This window comes from Ambystoma mexicanum, chromosome 9 (assembly GCF_040938575.1).
Source record: "Ambystoma mexicanum isolate Mex_15411 chromosome 9, UKY_AmexF1_1, whole genome shotgun sequence".
Classification (NCBI taxonomy): domain Eukaryota; kingdom Metazoa; phylum Chordata; class Amphibia; order Caudata; family Ambystomatidae; genus Ambystoma; species Ambystoma mexicanum.
Window position 1 is genome coordinate 1,139,214,038 of NC_090931.1, and position 27,210 is coordinate 1,139,241,247.

Here is a 27,210-nt window from a genome sequence, read left to right on the forward strand (position 1 = left end):
CCTAACTATTTCTATCTCTTCTTTCACACCTACTAGACACATGAATCTCTTAGCATGTCTCTCTGCTATCAAAACCTGGATGTCCGACCACTTTCCTGTCCTCAATCCCTCTAAATCTGAAGTTCTTTTTCCCAGAAAATACTATCCCTTTGCCCGTTCCTCCTCCCTTTGTTTTATTCTCTCCTTCCAATCTGCCTTTTTCTCTTACTGCCTGCAATCTTGGCTTCCATCTTGACACTAATCTTTCTTTAGCTCATCACATTTCTATTACTTCTTGCTCCTGTCATTTCCATCTTTTCAATATTCGTAAAGTTATACCTTGTAACTTTCAGTGCCACTAAGCCTCTAATCTCTTCCTTAATTATTTCAAGACTATTCTACTGCTCTGTACTTCTCTTTGGTCTCCCAGTCTCTCTTAGCGCCTCCAAAGTCTGCTTTTAATTCCTCTATTCGTCTCTTGTATTCCTTTTCTACTCCTGGCTCAATTTTTGGCTCTCTGCCCTCTCTTCGATGGCTATCTTTCCACTCACAACTGAAATTCAACTTTGTCTGTATAGTATTCAAGTCCTTCTATGGTTTTTCTCCCATTTATCTTCCCTCTCTTCTTTTCTTATGTTCCATCTCGTTCTCTTTACTGTCAATGCCACTTTCTTCTAATTGTACCCAGTCCTCCACGTGCTTCTTCACGGTTCCGCTCTTTTTCATTGTTGGTTCCTCTCTATTGGAATGCTCTTCCCCTTTGTTTGCAGTCTATTCACACTATTCTACTTTCCGTGCTGTTCTGAAAACATTGTTACTTCAATCTTAACTGTATTTTAGTTTCATTGTAGTCATTTAATATTTCTCTATTATATTATTTTCTTCATTCAAGTGTACTGAAAATTGGTCTTGTACAGCGCCTTGGTGTAAGACGCTATATAAATGACAAATACGAAAGCCGGTGCAGAGACTGTAGCTTGTGGTACAGCAACAGCAAGGCAACCATGGCGAATCGGACAGCACACCCACCCACTTGGGGAGGGACCCACCACCTGATTAAAGGGATAGTGGCAATGTGTAGAGGCAGAAAAAGGGCATATATGAATGAAGTGTGACAGGAACACCATAGCTATGCAGTAATAGCCCTTTCTTTCAGACAGAGTAGCACAGAGGAAGCCCTGCTCTTGACAAAAACAGGACACAAGCTGGGACAAGAACTCCAAGTGCTACATTCTCTACATGATTCATTAAAGCATGGTTACTAACATGCATGTGATGTTGCATGAATACTAATGCAGCAGGTAATGTAGTGTGGACCATCACACGTCAGTATTCTGTTCTGATGGTACTAATGTGAGCAAAGAATCATGGTGTGTTCCAGCTAGTAATGTAAAAGTTGAGGAGAAAGGCCACTCCTCATGCTACCACCATGCTGCGTTGAGGACTCCAGACCTTGTCAAAACGGGCTAAAGTGCCTTGATAGAACATGCCCTCACCAGCCTTCTTTACTTTGATGACCTCTTAGATATGGTGGAGGAGTGCAGGAAAACCGATCCTCCCACCAGCGCGGCTGGCGAGTGGACACAGAGCACATTACAGTATAAGCTGCTGTCTCAACAATGTTCAAGGCCCAAGCCCTCAAAACACAAGGAGTGGGGGTCTAAATGCTGGAACCAGTGGCCCGCAACTGAAGAAGCAAGAAAGCGATTTTCAAAGCATCAGGGAATGGCTTGGAGGAAAAAGAATATTCAAAACAGAAAGCAGGGGAGGCGCTGTTGCACTCGACGAAGATGGCCACCTAAGTGGTAGGCTTTGCAGCCCGGGACCTCTTCACGATGCAATCCTCCTTTTGTGAGTGAATGCTGTGAACATTAAGGAGCAGATTATACGGCAGAACATATTTGCTCCGGCTCGGTGGATTCTGCTGGCTGTGCTACGACTGGCCTGCTGTTACACCATGCTCCTGCTGGAGCATACTGCTGCTGCCACTAGGCCCACTCTGCTCGCCTTTCACACCCAACGGTACTGCTGGCCCCAGCGGTGCTGCGGAGCCTTTGGTGCAGCACTCCTGCTAGCAGCGACTCTGCTGGGGGCCTGCCTTGTGCTTAGGTTGCTGGTGCCCGGCCCACCAACCACCCGGCACCACAGACTCAACAACTGGGCACTGCCGAAGCTGGACCGGAGGCCGCACGCACTGCAGAGCCTGCCCTGAGGGGCTGCTTGACGAGGGTGGGGGGTTCCTCTGTGGTCCCATGACGGGATCAGTCCTGGTCGAGTCTGCAACGTGGTACCCGCTGGCGCTTGCTGCTCCCATGGTGGGGGCCTGATCTGATTGGCTCCTGGGTCCGGTGGGGCCGACGGCCCCTGCTGGTTCACGAGACTGAGGGTCAGTCTACTTGGAATCCTTGTCGGGGTTCCTGTCATGATGCCCGCTCCCGGGGAGCCGGTTCAAGCCCGGCGTCTCCAAAAGCGGACATCCAGTCCCCAAGGAAGGACCCAGCAACCCCATATAGGGGCCCTTTGGACAGTGTCCTGGCGCCTATGGCGCCAGGCTCATAAAAGACGGCGCCAGGCTCATTATGGGAATGCTTGGGTGCACTTACCTGATGCAGACCATGCTGCAGGATCCCAGCCTCTGAGGCCTGAAAGGAACTACTTTACCTGTGGGACTAATTTACCATCCGAGCGTGGTCGGGGAAGGATACATACCTGGAACTTCTTCCAAGGCTATTTAAACCCCACCCGAACAGCCACACGTGCTTCGCGTTGTTCTGCATCTAGCAGCTGGACGCTCACCGTGTCTGCTCCTGCATCCTGACTTCTGCCACGCCTGCCAGCATCCTGGATCACCTGCAAAGGAAGAGAAGAAGAGAACAGAAGAAGGAAAAGTCCTTACCTGCTAAATCTGCATCCCAGAGACATCTCGCCGACAATCCTGAAAAGGAAGACTTTAATTTAAAAGCTCATCGCGTCGATCGCTGCAGCGCCGCATTCCACTCACCTTTACAGAGCGCCTCCATGTTCAGCAGCGATCATCCGGATTCGCAGTCAAGCCCCAGCGCCTAGGGAGAAAAAGACCATAACAAAAGGTGAGAGAGGGAAGGGAATAAGGAAAGCTAAATCTCCATGTTAAGACTTACCTGTTGATTCATTCCCTCTTCATTTCGGGTCCGCGCGGCATTCTGGCATTTCCGGACCCCGGCCCCCAAGGGGAAAAAGAGACATCAGCGTTAATGAGCGAATGATAAGACATTACCAAAAAACGCTCATTAAAGACTTACCTGATTTCTACAAGGATTTCACCTCTCATCTCGGGTCGGTGCCTGTTCCCCGGCATTCCGTACCCCGGCCCCTATGGGGAAAAAGACACTAGCATTAGTACATTAATGCATGGACACAAGGGGAACCGCTTATCAAAAAACTTACCTGGAAGCCAAGCAAGTTTGGTTCTCACCAATCCGAAAATCCAGTGAAGTAACTGGACACCAACGCGCCCCTGCATCAGAAGCAGGATGGAGAGCTCGTCCTTCCAGACCCTAAGAAGGATACTTCTGCGAGCCAGACAAGCCAGATTTGGGGGCCCGGTCCAGTCTGTCTTCCGAACACTGCGCATCACCTTAGAGGTCACAGCAGCGCTAACCAGGCCAGCGCCTCCGTGGGAGTCAGGTGAGCGTAACAGTTCCTTGCGCCCTGGCCCATCCTCTACCTGCTATTCGCTTGCCTTCACTGACGCTGGGCCGACCCTTGTGGTGCGCGACACGGCTACTGCGAGGGCCTAGGAGGGTGGAAACACCTCAATGCCGGGCCACCGAGGCACGGTGTCGTAGGCTGCCCTCTGTTGTGAGTGGCGGAGGCTCCCACACCTCATCAGCCTGCCGGACATCTGCACAGATCGCAGAGCTCAGCTCAGGTGTGATCCTGCCAGCAAAGACCAAGGGTTTTTTTTAATTCCTGTTCAGATCTCAGAGTGCTGGGATCTTCAGTGAATCCTGGGAGTTCTGCACTCGCCCAGTTCTACATGAAGGGGCTTTGTTGCAGCTCTCCCTTTTTGGAATTGCCCTGTATGAGGATAAAACATTGAGGGTCGTCTGGCTCCTCCCGGCCTGTGACGCCTGCCCTTACTCCTAGCTGCGGCTGCTTCCAGCAGGCACTTGGATGTGTGCCCGGGCTCTATGATCGGACTACCCCTGCTGCAGCTTTACTGACAGCTGCCCTGCCTCTGGCCCTGGATGGGTGATAGGTCCGTGCTCCGTGGTGCCTGGGCGCATACCCCGATGGCATCAGCTGCAGTGAGTGCACACCGCGCTGCAGCGACCTCCTGTCCCCTGCATTGATTGAGGAGCTGCAAGGCCCCCTCCCTATTTGGTTTACTCAGGGGTGCCTGTCCTGTTGGCTGTGGACACACCATAGGTGCCCCCCCGAGGTCCCTCCCGGTGCTCCTTCCGCTTTGTACACTCAGACGACACTTTAACTGCCTTGCAGTCACCGGCGGTTGGAAAACTCCTTGATTGAAGGTAGCAGCTGCAGGGCGTGACTGAGTGGGATCTGGCTGCCGCTCGGAACATCTTCTCTTTCGCTGGTCTCCGCCTTCCCTTGCTGACACATCACCCCTCATGTCCCAGGTCTGTCTGCCATTATTATGAACTATTACTTCTGGAAGGGACCGTATTTGCACTGGCTCCCGAGCACATTTAAAAAGGCCACTATACGCCATATCAGGGCAACCTTGCGAGATTGCTGCGGCCACATCACCCCACGCATCCCTGGCAGGGAGAGTCACATCTTGTTGATCCTTGTGTAGCCTTCTTCTCGCACATTCCCTGGGACCCCTCCTGGTGTACTGCCATGCTATCATGGCCAAGGGAGGGGGCAAGAAACAAAGTTCAACAAAACATGCATTATTTACCGTAGTAGCATTTCTAATGATTGTATCTGCTTAGATTCACATGCTGTGCATATAGTCTAGTGGTAATCGCGGAGAATTGCATCTTTCTTTCGAGGATCGAAAGGGGGCGTCGACATGGGTGTGACTAACACTATCCTTAACATGACGTGTAGTGTACCCAAAATCCCTCATGCATCGAGGTCCCTCCGATTGTGTTCTTTTCTACCGTGTGGAAGCCTCATGACCAGCGTGAGCGAGTACAGAGCGAGAAGTGTTCCTTCTACTTCATCAGGGGAGGAAGGGTGGGTGCATGTGAATCTAAGCAGATACAATCATCAGAAATGCTAGTAGCGTAAATAATGCATGTCTTCCGACGCTTATTAATATGCTTAGAATCACATGCTGTGCATAGACTAGCGAGCAGTACCCAGAGATGGTGGGATATGTGAAGGAACAGTAGCAAAGATAGCACCGCTTCCCCACCTGAGAATCAGACCCAGAATGTGCATCTAGGCAATCATGTTGTGTAAAGGTGTGTGCAGAACTCCAGATTGCCGCTTTACATATGGACTCAAGAGGAACATTTGCAATGAATGCTATAGCCCCTGTACCCAGAGTAGAATGTGCTCTAGACGTGAGGGGCAGATCTCTCTTGGCAAGAGTGTAGCACAGTGTGATGTAGTTCACTATCCACTGTGAAATAGCTGATTTAGAGACAGGGCCCCCTTCTCTACCAGCTGCCACTGAAACGAAAAACTGGTTTGTGTTTCTTAGTGTTCTTGACTTTTCCAGGTAATAAATCACTCCTCTCCTCACATCTAGTGTGTGGAGGCTTCCTTCTTCCACATTAGTGGGGTTTTGGAAAAAGGTGGGTAGTTCTATAGACTGTTCACATGGAAATTTGAAATAAATTTAGCCACAAATCGTGGGTGAGTGCGCAGGACCACCGATCTTTGTTAATTGTAACAAATGGGTCTTGTACTGAAAGTGCTTGCAGTTCACTAACTCTCCTTATTGATGCGATTGCCACCAAGAAGGCGGTCTTGTAGGGGGTGTGCTTTAATGCTAGCCTTATGCATAGGTTCAAAGGGAGGTCCCATTAGTCTAGTAAGTACAACGTTCAGGTCCCATCCGGGAGCTGGGTTGGAAACTGGGATGAATTCTCTTTACCCCCTCCAGAAAAGCCTTTATCACTGGAATTTTCCACCACGAGGCCTTCTTCTGGGACGTGGTGTATGCTGAAAGTGCAGCTAAGTACACTTTTAGGGAATTGAAAACTAAGCCTGAATCTAGTAGGTGAGTTAAGTACAAGACAAAATGTTTAGGTGTGCATTCAATAGGATTGATGTTCTTGCCATTGCAGCAGATGACAAAACGCTTCCATTTGTTGGAGTAGCAGTGTCTGGTGTTGGATCTTTGTGCTCCCCTTAGTATATCCATACATCTCTGAGGGAATTGGAGGTGCCTTAACTATGACCTCAGAAGGCAGGCTGCTAAATTGAGAGTTTAAGGGAATAGATTAAGTGTTTCCCCACTGTCTTGTGACAGCATGTTGTAGGGGCATGGCAGTTTCCTGGGAGGAGAGACTGACATTGCAATGAGATGGGAGAACCAAGGTTGGCGGGCCCACATCAGGGCCACCAGAATCATCGTAACTGGTTCTTGGTGCATCATTTGCACTTATCTTGTTGAGCAGGGTAGTCGGGGGGGGGGGGAGGAGCATAGAAACATTTCCCTGGCCAGGTTAGCCAGAGACCGTTCCCCTTGGAGCGGTTATGCAGGTATCTGGAGGCGTAATCTGGGTATTGTGCCTTCTGCAGAGTTGCGAATAGGTCGATCTCCGAGAAGCCCCAGTCTGTGAAGGGTGGACTGGGATGGCCTGCCTCTGCAGGTGAGCAGCTACTACCGCCAGTACCTTTGTGAACACCTGTGGTGTTGAGGCAATGCCAAAGGGAAGGACCTTGAACTGATAGTGCTTGTTCTCTATCATGTACCTAAGGCACTTTCTGTGCGCTAGCAACATTGAAACATGAAAGAATTCATCTTTTATATCCAATGATGCCATGTACTCCCCCCTGCACCAGCAGTAGGATTACTTCCTGCAATGTTGGCATTTGGAACTTTTGCGGTTTGACATATTTGTTCGCTGGGCGCAAGTCTAACACAGGGCGCATGGTGAGATTCTTTTTGGGTACAAGGAAATACACTGAATAAATACCCTTGTTTACCTGATGAATGGGGACGATTTCTATGGCGCCCTTTTCCTGAAGGATTTGCACCTCTTCCAGCAGGATTTGCAGGTGTGCTGGTGATAGGCGTCTGCTCTTTGGAGAATGGTATCGCGGTGGCTGGTGGCAATCGATACAATAACCGTGGTTGACTGTCTTGAGCACCCACTGGTCTGATGTGACCCCTTCTCATGTGTAAATAAATTATGTTTAACGTCCCCTGACTGGGGAGGTATTGGAGGGGACCCGGACTGGCGAGTCATTTTCATGTTGAGGCCGGGGAGCCTCTTGGGGTGGAGTTTCTGCCTCTACCCTTGCCTCTGTGCTGAACCTTGTCAGGAGGACCATGGGGTACCTCCTGTGCCATACTGCCTGTGTGGAGATCGGGAGAAGGACTGACTCCGAAAGGAATGGTGCGAGTTAGCACCCCACCGCTGTTGAAAAGGTTTGGCTGTGATTTGGTTGAGAGATTTGAGGGTCTCATGCTCTTTTTTTGCAATTTCCAAGCCGTCATCCACAGCCTTACAGAACAAGTTAGACTCTTCCACAGGCTTGTTTATCAAGGAGACCTGTGTATCTAGCTCAAAACCTGAATTTTTAGCCAGGCGTGCCTCTTGAGGAGAGTACCCTGTGCCAATGTGCATCCCGCAGTCTCAGCAGCATCTACCATGTTTTTAAGGATGTTGTGGGTCACTTGCCTTCCCTCAGAGATGACCGCCAGTAGGCATGGTCGCGCAGGTTCAGGGAGCTTTTGGAGGCCTTCTTGAAGCACGTTCCACTGCACACCGCTTAACTCGTGAGAAGAGTAGTATTATTTGCAATTCTGGTAGAATATGCCGCTGACGTGGTGATGCGATCGACAAGACAGAGCTCAGTGCAGTCTTTGTGGGGGGAGCCTCTGCAGTAGACAGTGGCACCCCAACCCTCTTCCTTGTAGTTGCAACAACCACGGAGTCTGGTGTGGCATGCCCCCGAATGTACACAGGGTCAGATAGAGAGGGATAAAACAGTTTCTCAACCAAGGGTTGACAGCCCTGGTAAGGGAAGGGGACAGTAAGGAAGGTGCAAGTGCCTCAATGGACTTCAGCAGGGGAATAGCTTGGCTTGTGGGAGGTTTTTCCTTTAGAATGCCCTCAACAAAATCAGAGTCCTAAACTGCTTCTTGAGTGGCGATCTGGAAGTTGTCTGCGGCCCTCTTTAGGATGGCATTGAAAGCCATTTGGTCGTCAATGGGTGATGGCTGCCTCTGTTGAGGCGAGGAGGGCGGGTCCAGACAAATAACGTCTGGGTCAGGAGTTGGAGTGAGTGAAAGCCAAGGTGCTTCGTCTGCTGGCTGATCTTGTCTCCAATCTGGGCACTGGTCAGTTGTGTCCGGCCCAAAAGGATTGTCCTCATGACTATAGGGATCCTCTTATGTCTCCTCTGGCTCAGAAACCTCATACTTCTTCCTGGTGTGTTTGTGTTGGAAGCTTTTGCAGCCTTGCTAAAATGGGGCAGGAGTCCTCCACCCTAGGTCTCTTGGGAGTAATGAACCTTTCAGAAAAGTCTATAAATTGTGACATTTTGTCCATGTAATTTTCAAACATATCTCTGGTCCACAGGGATGAAGCAGAGGTGTCTGGCGGAGGCAAAGGCTCTCTAGAGGGAGGTTATTTATTAGCTAAAGCCCTAGAGAGGGGCTGGGGGCTTTCGGAGTACTCCTCTCAAAGTGAGGGAGTGCTTTTAGGCATCCGAAACGATAGCCGCTAGACTCACATATTTTCAGCGGTTGTATAAGGGATTTCGACATGCCTGTAGGTGTCATTGCAGTTACTGGCTCTGCCAAAACGTTTGGAGCCAACGCGCTCTTAGACGGTGTGTCGCCACTCGTGTACATTTTAGATGATACGCCCGAATGAGTGGACGGATGCAGGGAGGGCCCCGGACTGTGAGGTTCGGCAGGCACCGAAGTCTTTGGCGGGCCTGTTGGCATCTGGTGCTTCTTTGACGTATCTGACGAGGAAGCTCGCGGGGTTGTATGCTTTATCCTTGGGTGGTGCATGTGTGCCCCTGTCGCTGGGGTGTGAACTCCCCATAGCAGTACCGGCGGTCTGCCTGTCGGGACCGGGCACATGGGAACCGGACGGTTCCGCTGAAAGGTCTATGGCCTCCAGATCATAGCCATGGCGACTGCTAGAGTCCTCGTCATCCGAGGAGACGACGCCAACTGGAAAACCACTTTAACGTCCTTGGACGAAAGAGTTTAAGACTTACAGGATCGATCGTCGTGGTCACGAGGCAAGCACCTATTGCATTTGCAAAGGGTGTCCTTCCAGGGGTATTTTCCGTTGCAAGACAGACAAATCTTAAATGGAGTCCTCTCCTTAGCAGGCGGAAAGCGGCAGCCAGACTAGAAAAGGAAAGAGGGAAGAGGAAATGCATTCTCATGAAAAAGAATCAACCCAGGACCCCACTCTCCCTACTGTAAGGGTGTGAACTAAGGGCCGAGGCCACGCGGTCAACAGATGTCTATCAATGCACCAGTCGCCGAAACAGCAGTTGGATGTTGTCGGCGTAGGGATTTGCGACGTTGTAACGAATAATTACTATACAATATCAACTCTGACGAGCTCCGCATAAGGCGACCAACTAGTTGGCCGGAAAAAAAACAATCAGCAGGACCTCGACGCGTGAGGGATTTTGGGTATAACTACACGTCACGGTAGGGACAGTTACAGTCACGGACAGTGTTACAGTCACACCCATGTCGGCGTCCCCTGGCGATCCTCGAAAGAAAGATGCAATACCCTGAGATTACCACTAGATGTCGGACTATATGCACAGCATGTGATTCTCAGCAGATTAACAAGCATCAGAAACATATATACTAAGGCTGCACCTAAAATCCAGGGAGGAGCCAAGGGGGATGGTGGCAAGCCTTTGGCACTGGAGGAGCCTATGGAATTGCAGTGCATGATGGATCATAGGCGTGAGGGATTTACAGCCCTACATTCCAAGCTAGATGGCATGAGTTGCACCATCAGCACTATAAAGTCTTGACTGGAGAAGACCGATGCAAGCGTTGCCTAGGTCGAGAATAGAGTGGGGACAACAGAAGACGACATTATGGCATTGAGGGCAGATGTTTCCTCACTCACTAGGCAGGAGCAGTCCATCAGTAGGAAAAACGAAGACCTTGAGTCTTGCTCGAGACGCAACAACCTACGCATCAATGGCATACCGGAGAACAATCTAGACGGCCCCATCGAAGACTTTGTTGAACATACTTTGCTAACCCTGCTGGATAGTCTTAAAGTTCGCCACAATTTGGTATCGAGTGTGCTCACCGTTCTGGCTCCCAAGCCAGGGCCCCACCCACGCCCAATACTCGCTCGGGTTTTTAACTATCGCGACAGGGATGCCTTGCTGAGGGTAGCCAGGGCGAAGGGAGAGCTCCAGCAGGATCCACCTATACCCTGATTTTTCGATTGCAGTACAGAAGGAGCATAAATCCTTCCTGGCTGTAAAGAAGAGGGTCAGGTATGCTATGATGTACTCGGCCAAGCTCAGGGTCGAACATGCTGGGAAGGTAAACTTTTTCACAATACCTGAGGAGGCTGTGAAATTCTTGGCGGACCATTTCCCTGGACGACTCCTATACGCCAGAATTACTCAGATGTCCCATGTAATCGTTTGTTGGGGAATTGGTTCTGGAACTCATTGCGGCGCTACCGCTTGCAAAATATACTTGGCATTTGTTCTGTTACAAGTTCATTTTAATAAGCCGTAAATGCACTGTACACTTGTATTAAACTTGTAACGATCTGTTGTGATATAGGCCGGGCTGAACCGGGCATGCTGCCCCCCCCCCCATGCAAAACTGCAACGATTGTTAGGTTGGTTGGCTTTGGGGTGGGGGTATTCATTCCTCCGATTGGGAGAGGGATGGGGTGGGGTGGGGAAGAGTCGGGGAGATGGGGCGAGATGAACAAAATGTGCTTCACATGTGTGTTAGGTTAGCAGTTCAGCAGTATCCCTATAGTCCTAGCTCTGCGGGATGCTCATATTCTGCACACTGTGCTGGAGACCAGCTTGGAGCGCAGATTAGATGGCGGATAACACTCTGGGCTTCGTGAGCTGTAATGTGCTGGACTGGGCAACACACTGAAGATGCGCAAGCTCCAACTGTACGTCTAACGGCATGGAATTCAGGTTCTCTTTATGCAGGAGAGACATGCACTGGCAAGGGGATGTGACATGCTTGTTAAGTCCTGGGGCACACAACGCCACTACACGGCCTACTCCTCTAAAAGCCATGGGGTCATGACTCTTATTCATAGAACTGTTCCATATGTACACAAATCGTCACATTTAGACCAGATGGGCCACTATGTTCTAACACATGGGGTACTAATGGGCCAGGAAATAGTTATGATGAACATATACGGCCCAAACAACAACGACACAGACTTTTAATCCTAGGTCACGGACTTGTTGGCACTGTACCCTAGTGCCCATACTGTGGGGGGGATTTGAACAATTATGAACACCAATCTTGACAGATCGGGGTGTAGGGCCCATCAGCCGTCCAGGGCTGCACATTCGATAATTGAAGGCCAGACTAGACTAGGTATGGTGGACGCCTGGAGGCTACTGCACCCCTCAACTTGTGCATACTCCTATTCCACGGTCCATGACTCACGCTCCTGCATTGACATGTGGTTGATATCCGATACTCTCACCTGCAACATCAAAAGGGGCTGGTATTTTGTCCAGAACCTTCTCTGACCACTCATGTTACAATGTCACTTGCATGGGGGCGACTTTGGGGAGAGACAGCCGTGGAGACTCAAGCCATTGGCGCTGACAGATCTGGTGTTTTGGGCAGAGATGGAGAAATGCGTAGAGGAATAATTTATGATCAATACAGCTCGGTGGAAGCCCACGCTAGCCTATGGGATGCCTTCAAGGCATATATCAGAGGCATGGCCATGGCTAAGTAATGTGGCCTGATCAAAGCGATGCGTCGAAATATCAAAGTATGCGAAGATACCCTTAGTTGACTCGAGACGCAGTACACAACTGCTTCAGCACCGTCACGCTTTGCAACATTAAAAAGGATCTTGATAACTTCAGGGAACATGCAGACAGAGAATGAAAGTTGTTAGACGACCCTGGAGTGGCAAGGAGGTATGGCGAGGGTGAGAGCCTGGCAGACTTCTAGCCAGAGTGGTGCGTGTGGAGTGAGGAAGCCAACACATTCTGGCGATCTATGACAGATCCGGTGCTCTGGTGCACTCGACATCTGATGTGAATCGGGCGTTCCACTCTTTCTACGCAAACTCTGATGAGAGATCTGTCCCAGAGGTTGAATCCTTCCTAGAGGGTCTGCCACTCTCCATTCTGTCCGTCGAGGCGAAGGAGACGCTAGATGGTCCATTGCCCAGGGACGATACATAACAGGCTATTGATGCTCTTCCGTCCGGTAAAGCACCCTGGTCTGACGATGGAGTTTTATAAATACTTTAAATCTCTCCTAGTCCCACACCTGGCCACTCTTTGGGAAGAGTCATGCACACTAGGGGTTCTCCCTCCTACACAACGAAAGGCAGTCATTATGGCATTGCTCAAACCCGATAAGAGGCACAGCTAGTCGCCAGCTTATCGGCCTTTGTCCCTAACCAAGTCTGATGTGAAGATAGTCACTAAGGTATTGGCCCTCCGTCTCGCTCTGTACATGTCATTGTCCACCTAGACCAGTCTAGTTTCATTCCGGCTGCTCCACAGCTTTGAACAAGAGACGCCTTTTCAACATCCAGGCTCAGATGGACCCTGGTGTGCAGGCTGTGGAGGCTATGCTTGATATCCAGAAGGCCTTCGACTCAGTGACCTGGAGATTTCTTGGGACGGTGCTTGTAAGGTGCAATTTCAGTGCGCACTTTATCTCCTGGGTGGGGTTGCTCTATCCACTTCCAATTGCCAGCATCTGCACTAATGGGCAGCTCTCGGATCCTATTCCCATCTCTATAGGGAGAATCGGCAGGGCTGCATGTTCTCGCCCTTGATCTTTGCCACCGTGATGGAACCTCTTGCCGACTTGATCTGGCATAGACACTCTAACAGAGGGATCATGCTGACGGGCAAACCAGAGATCATCTCGCTATATGCAGATGATACTTCACTGTTTGTGCGAGACCCGAAGATCTATCCAACACCGATTCTACATGATATCCTTGCCTTTGGCACCCTGTCTGGCCTGAAATTGAACTGCTCTAATCCAAACTCTTCCTGCTGACAGATTCCACTGTTGCGCCTCGGGACATGATGGGATTTGCTTGGGCACCTCAGGAGGTTAAATATCTGGGTGTCATTGTGACACGACAGCAGGCCTCTCTATATGACCGCAACTATGGCAGACACATGTTACAGCTCGCGCACACGTTGCATAACTGGCAAAACGTCCCCTTACTATTGTGGGCAGAGTGGCACTCTTGAAAATGGTTGTGTTGCCTAAACGGCTGTATTATTTCTTGAATGCTCCAATTTGGCCGGGCGCTGAGCTCTTTATATACAATGAGAAGCGAAATCAACAACTTTATGTGGCACTCGGGTGCAGCTAGACTCAAGTGGGAAACAAGTCCTGGCTGTCCCAGATTTCGTTAAATACTGGATTGCTGCTCAGGCACAATTTGCAGTGTACTGGTGCAGCAACAAACCCCCCGCCCCCACATGTCAAGATAGAGAGGCTCTCGGCCGGAATGCGCGACGTGAGATCGCTGGTGCTGCTGCCACTCAGAGCTGCCCTGGTTGATCCCGTCGGTGTGACTGCACTTGCGTGGGGCAAGATATGGGAGCAGGTGGATAACCCCCTCCATTGCATGGGGCCTTCCTCTTTGGAATTGCCTCCCAACATTCCCCCAAATAGGCAAGGGGCCCACAGACAACTGGGCACGGTAGGTATGCGCCACGCTGGGTGAGGTTTATGACATGGGATCCATAGTGTAATGGTGTGAATTTCCGGGACCCATAAAGTAGCTCCCCTCCAGCTGGCTGCAGTATGCTGGCCTGAGACGCGCAATCCATGCTACAGGGGCAGAATGCCCTGCATAACCCCCAGATGATCACCAAGGATCACTTAGCCTCCGAAGTAGCTACTACACTAGCTAATTTTGGCTTCCATCAACGCATTGACGAACCTACCCATATTAAGGGCAGGATGCTTGATTGGATTACGGACCTTAACTGCAACACATCCATAAGCTCCAACCACGCTTGTGCCTGGTCTGACCACCACATCATCATCTTCCACTGACCAGCGACCAGCCCTCACACCACTCCTATGATAGCTCCAACCATTCCCATAAGGAATAAAAAAGACATCACCAAGGATAAACTCCTCCCCCTCATCCTTCCCATCCTGAATAAATGCGTGTCCCAACATAACGACCCCACAGTTCTAGTAGACACATTCAATCAAACACTGCTCAAAGCCATTGACAATATAGCACCGCTCAAATTACGGATAGCCAAACAAGCCCACTTTAACTCCTGGTTCACCCCGCAGCTAAGAACCTTACGCAAAGAAAAGCGCAAGGCTGAATCACTTTGGAAGAGCCACCCATGTGACTCTAAAAGATCGCCTCATCATCGCCACCCACACCTACAAGGAAGCAATCCTACAAGCCAAAAAGGACACCTATAACCAACGCATCGTACAAGCGGAATCCAATACTAAGGAGCTATTTAAAATCCTTAAAGAATTGAAATCCCCATCCCCCGCGCCGGACACCTGCACCAAAGACAGTAAATGGTGCAACATCATCCAAAACGCTCTCCTTAACAAAATCACCACCTTGCAATCTAAAATTGATGCCAAACAAACCACCCTACTCACCAACCCCCCGACTAAACCGTCCCACACTCTGATGGCCTCATTTACTCACTCCCCCTTTAGCTTAACCCCACTCACCATCCTTGAGGTCGAAAACATCATTCGCAATTTAAAACCCTCTAACTGCCAAGGTGACTCCTGCCCAGCACCTACCATCAAGGAAGCAGCACATGACCTCGCTCCTTTCATAACCACCTTCATTAACTCCTCATTCCGAACGGGCACGGTACCCAACAACTTAAAGGACGCGTGGGTTATCCCTCTCCTAAAAAAAACGACTCTAGACTCTGAAACACCAACTACAGACCAATCACCACCGTACCGTTCCTTCTCAAAATACTGGACAGAGCAGCTTACCTGCAGATTCAGAACTACTTAGAAACCAATAACCTCCTCGGATCAAGACAATCTGGCTTCAGACCTAAGCACGGGACCAAAACAGATTTACTTGATCTCAAAACTCAAATTGAGGACCTTAAAGATAACGGTAAACTGGCCCTTCTACTATTACTGGACTTATCAGCTGCCTTTGATTTGGTCAATCACCAAATACTATGTCGGCACCTGAAGTCAGCAGCCCATTTCTCAGACAATGCATCCAACTGGATCAGGTAATTCCTTGACAACAGACACATGAGAGTTTTCTCCCCTACTGCATCGGCCGATCCCACACCAGTCCCTTGTGGGCTCCCGCAAGGGTCCTGTGTTTCCCCAACTCTCTACAATGTTTTCACCAAACCTCTATTTGATGTGCTTGACTATCTGGGTGTCACCTACACGAATTACGCTGATGACACCCAGATACTCATACCCATCACTGGTGACTACATTGCTGATTCTAAAGCCCTTAATGACATCTACCTTGTCATACAAGCCTGGATGGCTCAGCATGAATTGTGCCTCAACAATGACAAGACTGAGCTTCTCATTTTAGGCACGCAACAGAGACTCAACAAATTGAGTCACCTGTTCGGCTCCTTTAACATTGATGGCAATCTGATTAAAGTATCTAAAGACACCAAAACTTTGGGTATACATCTGGACGCCTCCTTGACGCTCACCAGACAAACCAATGCAGTGGCCGCTGCATCGGCATAGACCTGCAAAGTGATCTCAGCCTGTCGCCCTTTCCTTACTGCCCAGAATTGCATTACCCTGGCCAGGACCCTGGTCATGTCCAAATTGGACTACTGCAATGCACTTTACCAGGGCACTAACCAGGGCAATCTTAAACTTCAGACAATCCAAAACAATGCCACTAGGAGCAGCCCTCAACATCCCGCGATCTGCCCACATTTCAGAAACCAGGAAGAACCTCAACTGGCTCTCAGTTGCCCAAAGAATCTCCCTGAAAGCACTGGCGCTCACATACAAATGTGTTAACCACCAGGCCCCCTCATACTTAGCCTTGCGATTCACGCAATATACTCCAGCACGAACACTCAGATCTGCACAAACCCTAGGTCTTGCGGTCCCTAGATTCAAGCTTCATTCTGCTGGTGGCACTAGCTTCCAAGTCCTGGCAGCCAAGCTATGTAACACTGTACCACTCACGATCAGAACACTACCCACTTTTAACCAATTCAAACACAAAGCCAAGCTTTGGTTAGCTACATCCCATTAACAACCACTCTTCTGTCTGAACGGGCCATCTGGGACCTAGCTTTGATCGCTGCCGTGATTTGTAACGTCAATTGTACATCTATGTTGTGTAACGTCAACTGTATCCTCTGTTTGCAATCTGCTGGGACCATTGTCTACGACAGGCCCCACCGGTAATGCAATGTACTACTACCTATAATGTAATGTTCCACTAAGATATGCGCCCGGTTGCCCCTGGGCCTGGTCCGCGCTATACAAATAAAACAAATACAAATACAAATACAATGATCCCCTACTTGAACTGGTGCTGAAGGGCTCCTCGGCTCGTAGCCGGGTAACCAGAATATATGAGCTGCTGCATGACTTGGGCAATAAACCACACTTACTAAGCTTTTAATAGCATGTGGTACAGACTTGGGTAAGGATATCACAGATGAAAACTACGAGACTGTGCTCACGGAGCCGCACTGTCTTGCTTAACTCCAGATTCCGCCTGATACAATTCAAACTGTTATACAGGTTCCATTACACTCCAGCCAGGGTTAGTTTATTTTCATCACGCTGCTCTTCCCGGTTTCCGAGGTGTAACTCAGAAGGTGCTGGGATCTACACATGATATGGGACTGCTTGAAACTGTGGGAGTTCTGGAGTGGGATCTGCAATACAGTATCTGAAATGTTTGGTTGCACAGTTGAGCCTAGCCCCTTGACCTGTCTGTTCCACAAGTTTGAGGGGCTCCAGCCACGATACCAGAGACTGGCTAGTTTATGTATGATTCTTGCTGTGCAAAGTATTCTCTTGTTGTGGTTGCGGCCCGTATGCCCCTCTGTGTGGAAATGGCTAGGGCTGTTACATGGGCATCTGATCAGGAGGAGCGCTGGAGATCACTTGAGCCCATCCAGTGAAAACCTGTGGACACATGGCCTCCCTTCCGCAATTACTTGCAGCAGCCGAGGGATAATGTGCCTGATGCCGTGGACTTGAATACTTGATTGTGATGTGGTTCTTTATTCATATGTTCACTGCTGAGCACTTGTAATGGATATGCCTGACCTCCTATGATGGTACTATACTTAATGCAGATGCATGTTGTATATCACTGTTTGATGCTGCTGACCCGATTCGCTGTTGTAATGTCAAGCACTTAAACAAAGTTTAAAAAAAAGAAAAACGAAAAGAAAAAAATAAGACTTTCCCAAAAGGCTCAAGTCCTGCTGACCGTTGTTAAGAAGTCTACAGTGTGACTGTGTGCACCACACCTGCACATGTAAGTGCATAAAATGCTGCTGGAGAATTATTTTTGGAGCTGGACACAAAGGCTCCAGGTCATGTTAGTCTTGGATGGTTATTGCTGGTTTCTTAAATGGTATGTAAGAAAAGGGGGCAAGACAAGGACTATGAAAATCATTCATGATAGTAAACATGATTTGGAGTGCTACAAAGAAAAACATTGATAATGTTTGACCATCAGCAGTTATTAATGTCCACATGAAAAATATTTAGGGAAAACAATCCATACCAAATTAAACATACAAAAGAGTAAAATGTGTCGAGCAACTTACTTGGGTTGGTACAAGTACTGGAGGATAAGCCAACTTATGATGCCTGTACATCCAGAATGAAAAAAGTATGATTACTGCAATCACCATGATGGGCACCAAGGAATAAAGAAGGGTGTTGAATAAAGGTGGCTTTGGCGTAACTGGATTTGATGTGGCTGCGAACAGAAAAATAAGTCAGTCATTTAATATTATTTAAAAATATTTTCAGACGTTTACTAACGGATGGTAGAAACAGTACAAATCGGTTGAAAAAATGTGTGAAAATCTAAGGATATTTTGCACATTTCTACGTGAAAAATAGTCAATTCTGCAGAGGAAACTTGAACATTTGCATTAACAAGTGTGCACATTTTTACTGTGTCTAAATGTAATACTAAATTTATCAAGCTACAACAAAACACAGAATTGCAATTAGCTGGAAAAAGGTTGACGGCCCATAGCTCACCAAATGGTGGGAGGATTTGAGGAAATTGCCAAAAGCAAAGTATGGTGCAGGTATAAACAGAAGAACAATGATATTAATTATGTTGTATCAGCCCTAAATTAAGGGATCCAATCACTATTCCATATGTCGGATGATAAATTACCATGAGCGATGGACACAACCCAGCTACCTTGTCAGGGGAAACCACAGGACAAACTTTGTATTTGGATCCGCTTAAGGAGGGGCTTCTAAAGAACTGCTAATGTACCCCCCCGCCCCCACCCCCCACCCCCAAAAAAGTTCACAAAGCAGGCATGGCTCAAATTGGGACGGGCTTTGCAGTAGAGCAACACATTTTTTTTTTTATAAAATAGAGAAGAGGGCCGTTTGAGAGGATGGTGCCAGTACGAACGCCATTAACATTCCTGAACAACACTGGCTCGAATACTACAGCACTCTATATAGATGGAAAACCATAGTCGAATCTGTTACAGGTCCTAGCCTCCTTGACACAAGTGGGATAGCAGAGGTCAAAAGAACAAGTTACTCTCTTACCTGGTAACGTTCTTTCGATGGGATGGTCCGACGACGTATTCCATATCTATGACAGTAATCACCACAGCTGTGCTGGTTCAGAAAATCTTTCGGCTTCTGCGCCCTGCGTTGATGACATCGATACGCCGTCCTCGAGGACCTCCTCCGACGGCCGACATCACCAGATGGTATAAGTCGGACGCACAACGCCCGTAGCCTCAGTTGTAATTTTTTCCCCAGAACGTGTGGCACCAATCTTCTGCCACTCTGACCACATAAGCCTTGCGGAAACGTAAGCTGCAATCGCATAAGAAATTCTGTAGCGGGGAAGGCAGGGAGGGAGCGATATGGAATACGTCATTAGACCATCCCATCGAAAGAACGTTACCAGGTAAGAGAGTAACTTGTTCTTCGAGGGGATTGGGTCCTCCGACATATTCCATATCTATGAGAAACCCCCAAAGCAGTACCAACGTAAGGAGGTGGGAAAAGAATTTAGAATATATAGAAATTTAGAATGCCCAATCAAAATGCAGAGTAAAGGACCGCCTTGCCAAAGGCTAGATCCTGCCCACGGATAGAATCGAGGGAGTAGTGACGTACAAAAGAATGGACCGAAGCCCAGATGGTAGCATCACAGATGTTACGAATAGGAACACCCCTCTGCAGGGCAGTAGAGGCAGACATACCCCCGGTAGACTGGGCCCGCAAGCCTACCGGAGGGTCCTTACCCGCCAAGCGTTAACATTCAGAAATCGCCAAGATAATCCATCGAGACAAAGTCTGCTTAGTAACAGCTTGTCCCAAACGCCTTCCAGCGTAACCAATAAAGAGTTGATTGTCCACTCTGACCCGGGACATGCGTGAAATGTAGAAACTTAAAGGTCGCCTAGGATCTAACATATGGAGCCTCTCCTCGTCCTTACCAGGATGCACAGGAGGATAAAATGCCGGAACAATAACCTTCTGGCCTAAATGAAATTCCGACACCACCTTTGGAAGAAAGGAAGGACGAACTCCAAGGACAACCCTGTCCTTATGAAACGCAGTGAAGGGTGGCTTAACTGAAAGTGCCTGTAACTCACTCACACTGCGAGCGGAAGTGACCGCAACTAAAAATACAGTTTTAAGAGTTAACTCTCAAAGGGCAAGAATGTAAAGGCTCAAATGGAGCACCCATTAGAAGGTTCGAATCCCAACTGGGCACCTGGAAAGGTGACAGAGGGAAACCATTAGTGAAACCTTTTAGAAACTGAGAAAAGGAATTTTAAAATAAGAACACTCCTCAGACGAGCGCTTAAATATGGACAGCGCCGCCAGGTAACCTTTAATGGTACCCACTTGCAAGCCCCTGTGGGCTAAAAAAAGCAAAAAAGACAGAACCACAGGAATGTCGCATGAAAAAGGATCCACATTCTTAACCCCGCACCAGTCGCAGAACTTTCTCCAACGGCACAGGGACTGTGTCGCCGGCCGTCTGGCCGAAAGAAACACCTCCATCACGTCTTCAGGGAGGTCCCAATCCTTATACCTCAACCTTGCAGAAACCAAGCGTGAAGGTTGAGGGATCCGACCTCTGGATGGAGAACCTGATCCCCTCCCGTGAGAGCAGATCATCTTGGTAGGGAAGACGACGTGGAGGGGAGATGGACAGGTCGAGAAGGTCCGGGTACCACGTCCTCCTGGCCCATGCCGGAGCAATGAGGATCATCCGGGAACCAAACCTCTGTAACCTCTGCAGCACTTGCGGGATGACGGGGACTGGAGGAAACGTGTACAGCAGTGGGAATGACCACTCCACTACGAACGCGTCTCCTAAGGCTCCTCTTGGAGGAAATTCCCGCGAGCAGAACCTTTCGCACTTCTGGTTGACACTAGAGGCGAAGAGATCCACTTGAGGGGTCCCCCAAAGGGCGAAGATCACCAGGAGAATCTCCTGAGCCAGCTCCCACTCATGAGAGATCGTGCTCTGCCTGCTCAGAGCGTCCGCCGTCTCGTTTGTCTCTGGCCAGATGAACTTCGAGATTGAAATTTCCTGCTGGATTGCCCAGAACCAGAGCTGCATCGCCTCCCTGCACAGAGGAAGTGACCCGCCCCCACTCCGCCTTTTTGTTGAGGTAGCACATGGCCACTGTGTTGTCCCTCAGAATCAGGAAATTCTTTCCTCGCACAGTCGGCAGAAAAGCCTTCAGGGCAAGCCTGACGGCCCTCAGCTCCAACAGATTGATATGGAGTCTGGACTCCGACGGAGACCAACGACCGTTGACTGTCAGTTCGTTGACATGAGCTCCCCATCCCGTGAGGGACGCGTCCGTCATGTTTGTCACCTCCGGCGAGGGCAGCCAAAACGGAGCCCCCCTTCATCAGATTGCCTTCGACGGCCCACCACAGAAGGTCCTGGGTGACCGAGGGCGGCACCTGAACGGGGTCCGACATCCTGCCGGAGGACTGAGACCACTGGAGCTTGAGTGCCCATTGCAAAGATCTCATCCGCAACCTGGCCTCTGGCACCAGAAGAATGCAGGATGCTATGAGGCCGAGCAATCTCAAGAACTCGAACGCAGGGAGACTCTGGGCATATTGGAACTTTTGTACCATCTGCTGAATGTGATGAGCCCTCATCTGGTAAACACTGCCCCAGGGATGTGTCGAGCACTGCTCTGATGTACTGGAGCCTCTGAGTTGGCGTCAAGAGGGACTTCTTTAAGTTGAGGGAGAAGCCCAGCTTGTGGAGGGAGTGGCAGGTGACGGACAGATGATCCAGGACTTGCTAGGGAGAGCAAGCCCTGATCAACCAGTCGTCCAGGTAGGGGTATACGTGAATCCCCCCTTTCATGAGATGCGCTACCACCACTACCATGAGCTTGGTGAAGACCCTCGGGGCGGAGGTCAATCCGAACGGCAGGACCCGAAACTGGAAGTGTGAGTCGCCTACCACAAACCACAGTTACTTCTTGTGCTTTGGATGGATCAGCACATGAAAATAAGCGTCCTTGAGGTCGAGAGATACCAACCAGTCCTGAAGTTGAAGGGCCTGGAGGACTTGAGAAAGAGTAACCATCTTGAACTTGTCCTTCCTGAGGAGTTTGTTCAAACCGCGCAAGTCCATGATGGGTCTCACTCCCCCATCTTTCTTTGAAATAAAAAAATAAGGGGAATACTATCCCTTGTTCCTCTCCGCTACAGGCACCAGTTCTATGGCGCCTTTCTCCAGCAGGTCTTGAATTTCCTGCGCAAGGAGCGGATCCGGACTCTTCAAAGAGATTCCCTGGTGGATTGTCATCTGTGATCTCCAGAACCCACACATCTGAAGTAATGGCACGCCATTCTACAAGACGCTGCGCCAGCCTTCCCCCAACCAGCAAACCATGGGACATGGCCTCATGACTGAGCTAAAGCGGCTGCGGCATTGCCTGAGGGCAAAGAGGCAACTGCCCGAGCGTCCTCGACACCTCAAGTACCTTGGACCCTGACTAGCAGCTCCTATCGCTTTACTAAAGGATGAGTAATAAAGAAAGGAACCTCCCCTCCATTGCTGTCCCCTAGGACAAAAAGGCAGAGGTTGGCGAACTGCAGCGCTCAATGATTTCGCTGCAGCTTTTGAGGTCTGCAATCTCTCAAGGCTCTCGTCAGCCTTGCTGGCAAAAAGATGTACACCATCAAACGGTATGTTGAGGAGCCGTGCTTGCACATCAGGAGCAAACCCCGACTTCCGCAACCACGCAAACCTGCGCATTACGGTGCTCGCCGCCATGGACAGGCTGACGCAATCTGCCATGTCCAGACCCGACTGAACGGCCTCACACATGGCATCCTTGCCATCCTGTATCATAGCAAGAAAACCATCCCGTTCGTCCCCTTCGGGAATATGTTCAGCCGTTAAGGAAACACAGTTCCACAGAGTGTGCGTGAAACGTGACAAGGCACATACAGAGTTGGCTGCCTGAAGAGCCATACCCCATGAAGAAAACACGTTCTTCGCCCAACCATCAAAACGCTTGTCGTCCCTATCAGGAGGGATAGTAGGATGCAACGCCTGTTTTGCTGGGGCCGTCGCCGCCTGCACCACCAAACTCTCCGGAGTGGGGTGCGTGGTCAAGTAGCAGGGTTTGCTACCGGCTGGGTGGTATTTTCGTGGCAAAGACTTGCCCACTTCCGGGAGACTCTCCGGGGCAGTCCAAGCCGCTGCCACCCTCCTTTGCAGAGCCATATGGAACAGCAGTACCGGGTCAGTTGGTGGACCTTGGTCAAGGATATCCATCAGGTCATCCTGCAGAAAATCCCCCGGTGGAGCAGACCACCACAAGTACTCGGTGATCCTCGACATAAGGCGCCGGTACGAGGACTCGGCATGGGTGCCAGGCTCAGGCCTACAGAACTCCACCTCCGGAGAGGTGTCCAGACCACTGGCGTCGTGCGACTGACGCAGGTCCTCCATCTGGCTATGTCCAGAGAGAATCTCGTCTGGTACCGTATCAGGAACCATCCCATCTTCAGAACCCTCATCCACCTCAGAAATATAATCAAGATGGTGGAAAATGGGCACAGAATGGGGGACAAAGACATGTTTGGCCTTGGCCAGAGCCTTTCTAGGGGGTTCCACCGTGCCACGGGGTACCTCTGACAAAACAGCCTCGAAAGGCGTCGAGTGAAGTGGCGTCGATGTCGAGCGCGGCGCCGACAGCATCGACGGCTTCGACACAGGCCTTGAGGGCGGAGCCCCGAGCGTGTCCTTTGACAGCCTGGGCGCTGATGGCATCGACAACCTCCTCGGAGGCGGAGCCTTGAGAGAGTCCCTTGACGACCTCAGCGCCACAGGCGTTGTCTTCTTCGAAGACTTCACAGGTGCACACGGTCTCGAGGGCGTTGAGGACCGGGACCTGCAACAGGCATGATTAGAACAATTCCCCTTGTCCGAGCGGGACCTTTCCCACGAATCGTGCTGTCCACCTGAGCCAGAAGGCGTACGAGCGGTGTCTCTAGTACGGTCACGCCCGACCCCACTCGGAGGCGCAGACGGACCGGTGCCCTGCGATTCAGGAATCGCCAACATTTACTTACCGAAGGAAGCCCATTCCTCCAGAGTCGCATGCTTGGTGGGATAAGCAACCAGGCGACCGATGACGGCGCTTCCGGGAGTGCCTCGAAGAGGCAGAGGAGTGGCGGGACCCACTCAGGGACCGAGACCCCTGAGACCTACGATGACGATGCAGAGAGTCGCCCCTCAAATCGTCCGTCGAAAGCCCAGTGGATCTTGAATTCCGGGGCATGGACACCTTACCGACTGACAGCTTCTTCTTACGCTCCTGCAAGGCCTTGGACGTAAGCGACTGGCAGTCAACACTATCATCCGTGTCGTGGGCCTCCCTGAGGCACCAGAGGCAGGCATCGTGCGAGTCCGTCACCGACATCTTGGACCCGCAGTCCCCACTCTTCTTCCACCCCGCGTCTAGGCTTCAAGAAGAGGAAGACATCCCGATTAACTTCACAACGAACAGGTGCGAAGAACCGAAAGAACAGAAACTCCAAAGAGTCGAGGCGCGCAGAGATCTCCGAAGCGAACACGTTCGCAGAAAAAAACGGAACTGAGGCTACGGGCGTCGTGCGTCCTACTTATAACATCTGGTGACGTCGGCCGTCGGAGGTCCTCGAGGACGGCATATCGACGTCATTGACGCAGGACGCCGAAAGATTTTCCGAAGCAGCACAGCTGTGGTGATTACTGTCATAGATATGGAATACGTCGGAGGACCCAATCCCCTCGAAATCATCAAAGGTGGAAATACCGCTGACTGCACAACGAGTAGGCAAAGACCCAGGACCAGACTTCAAAGAACATGGAGACATCTGGATTCCATTTCCAACAAACATTTTAAAAACCCTAAGGTGAACAAGGTGCTGCATATGTGTCACGGGGCCACCTTGGTTCCCATCTACAAAGAGGGAGCACGAAACTTGCCACAAAATGACCACCCCATTTCTTTATTAGACTCTCTTGGGAAGACCTTAAGCAAAGTGTTGCAAAATAGATTAGAAGATTGGTGTATTGCCCACACTGCATTATCCCCTATGCAAGCAGGTTTAGGGAGGGTGTTGCAACTATCGACCGAGCATTATGCCTTTTATTGGTTTTATATAAATTTGTCCTAATGAAAAAGCAGCCATTGTACATTGCCTTCATTGACCTTGAAACAGCTTTCGACTTGGTTTCTCGACCTAAATTATGGCTATTACGGGAAAATTTGAAGATCCAATGGATCTGGTTGGTGCAATTACTCCATTGTATACAGATTTTGTCAAGGTCATGTTCAGGTCTCAAAGCGCACTTTTAAATAAATGTGCGAGTCAGACAGGGGTGTGTATTGGCACCCCTACTGTTCTCACTGTATGTAAATGACTTGATCATAGCAATCTCCAATTTGGAGGCGGATGCCCAGAGTGTTGGTCAGGAATTGGCTACTCTTTTCTTCGTGGGCGATGTCATTCTCTTGTCCAAGACCCCATGTGGCTTTCAACGATAATTGTTAATATCCTAGTGAAGGACAAGGGGCTAAAAATTAAAGTTAATAAAACAAAGGTCAGTCGTGCTGTGCAAAACGGAGACAGAAGCATTCTCACTACCAAGTTTTATATCATGGCACAGTGATCCATACTTTTGACTACCTTCATCAATTAGCAATACTATGAAATGGAGTCGCCAAACGAGACTAATACCATACAGTGCTCCCTCCCCGCCAACCAGGTTACAGTTAGGAATAGGGAATATAACCGAGACGATTCGGGTAAACTCCTTCCTGTACTGTATTAAGATATGGACAAGTTACAGTTTAGAAGCATACATGGAGTCACTTAAAGATCTATCATCAGTTGGCGCAAGTGACTTACCCTGGTTTAAGTATGTTAACTCAATGTTTTATTCACTTCATCTTCCTGATTTATGGACTAACCCCTGCTGCCATGGCATTCAAGCCAAATCTATTTTAAAAAGATGTATGGAGAGTGGGCCATGTGTGAAAGTTTGCAAGCTGCTGTGGGCAGTCGCATCACTGGCGAATATTTGGGAATTTAAAGTTCCCTCTGCTTCGAGAGTTACTTGGATACGTTAGACAGGAGAGGATCCTCTTAATGCAGCTGGGGATTGGACCAGTTCGAGGATTTTACAGCTAGATGGGGCAGAATACATATGCAAAATGCCACTTTTGCCTGACATTTGACGAAACTGCTGCTCACTTCATACTATTACGCCCATTCTACAAATCCCTCCATGCGATACTGGCTGAAACCCCTTATTAAAGCAAATGGAAAAAGAAATCTGGATGATGCCTTACGAATCTGCAAATATACCAGTGATTGGAGTTTAACAAACAAGGCAGCTCAGTTTCTTTTGGAACAAGAGAATGAAATCTATAATGGCGACTTCTTAGCTGGTTTCTTATTTAGCCAACTGGCAGTAATTAATCACGTCATGGAGCCAATAACTTAAGAATCCTGAACGGGTAATAGCTACAGGAGTTCGGAATGGACAAATATTTAAATGTATTGCTGCACATGTTAACAGATTCCAAACTTTAAGCATTATTGAAGTTTGGAATTACTATTTCAATAGTTTAACTATTGTTCAAATTAAATCAAGTTGTTATTCATTATATGAAATGCTATTTTGTATTGACCACTTGCCTTTCATATAGATGTAGAAGCCTTGATAAGATTTTTCTCAATTTTAATTGCTTTTAATAAGGGGACTGGAACGCCCAGGTAAAATGATCCCATTATGGACATTAAGCACATACAGCGATTATAGGGTTTTATCAATCTTAGCTCAATGTAGTTCAAAATGTAGCTAGAGGTTATAAATTCGGTCTCTCTTGCTGTCAAACTGGACCAAAGCTGTCTTTTCTCGCATCTAGTAGTCTTTTTTCAAAACATTTTTTTGTACTAGTGCCGTACCTCCAGTTGTCCAGGGAGTCAAAGTCACAACCTCTAGGCGAGTGGTTTCTATTTCAACAGCAGTACTGGTGTCTGATGAGATCACTACTACTTTGGCTCACTTTGAAGCCGTAGATTTCTTCAAATTAACCTTTCAGGGATAATTTATTGATTTGGCACTATACAGTTTTGTTACCATG

At 49.2% G+C, this 27,210-nt stretch overlaps 1 protein-coding gene across 3 annotated transcripts in view; it reads right to left on the reverse strand.

The window, feature by feature from the left end:
* Nucleotides 1-27,210, reverse strand: part of ACVR2A (activin A receptor type 2A) — an 853,417-nt gene that overhangs the window by 520,478 nt on the left and 305,729 nt on the right. For all 3 annotated transcript variants that reach the window (XM_069616514.1, XM_069616513.1, XM_069616515.1), the window contains one exon: nt 18,127-18,281. In XM_069616514.1, the coding sequence (XP_069472615.1) occupies nt 18,127-18,281 (155 nt within the window). The remainder of the gene's footprint in view (nt 1-18,126; nt 18,282-27,210) is intronic.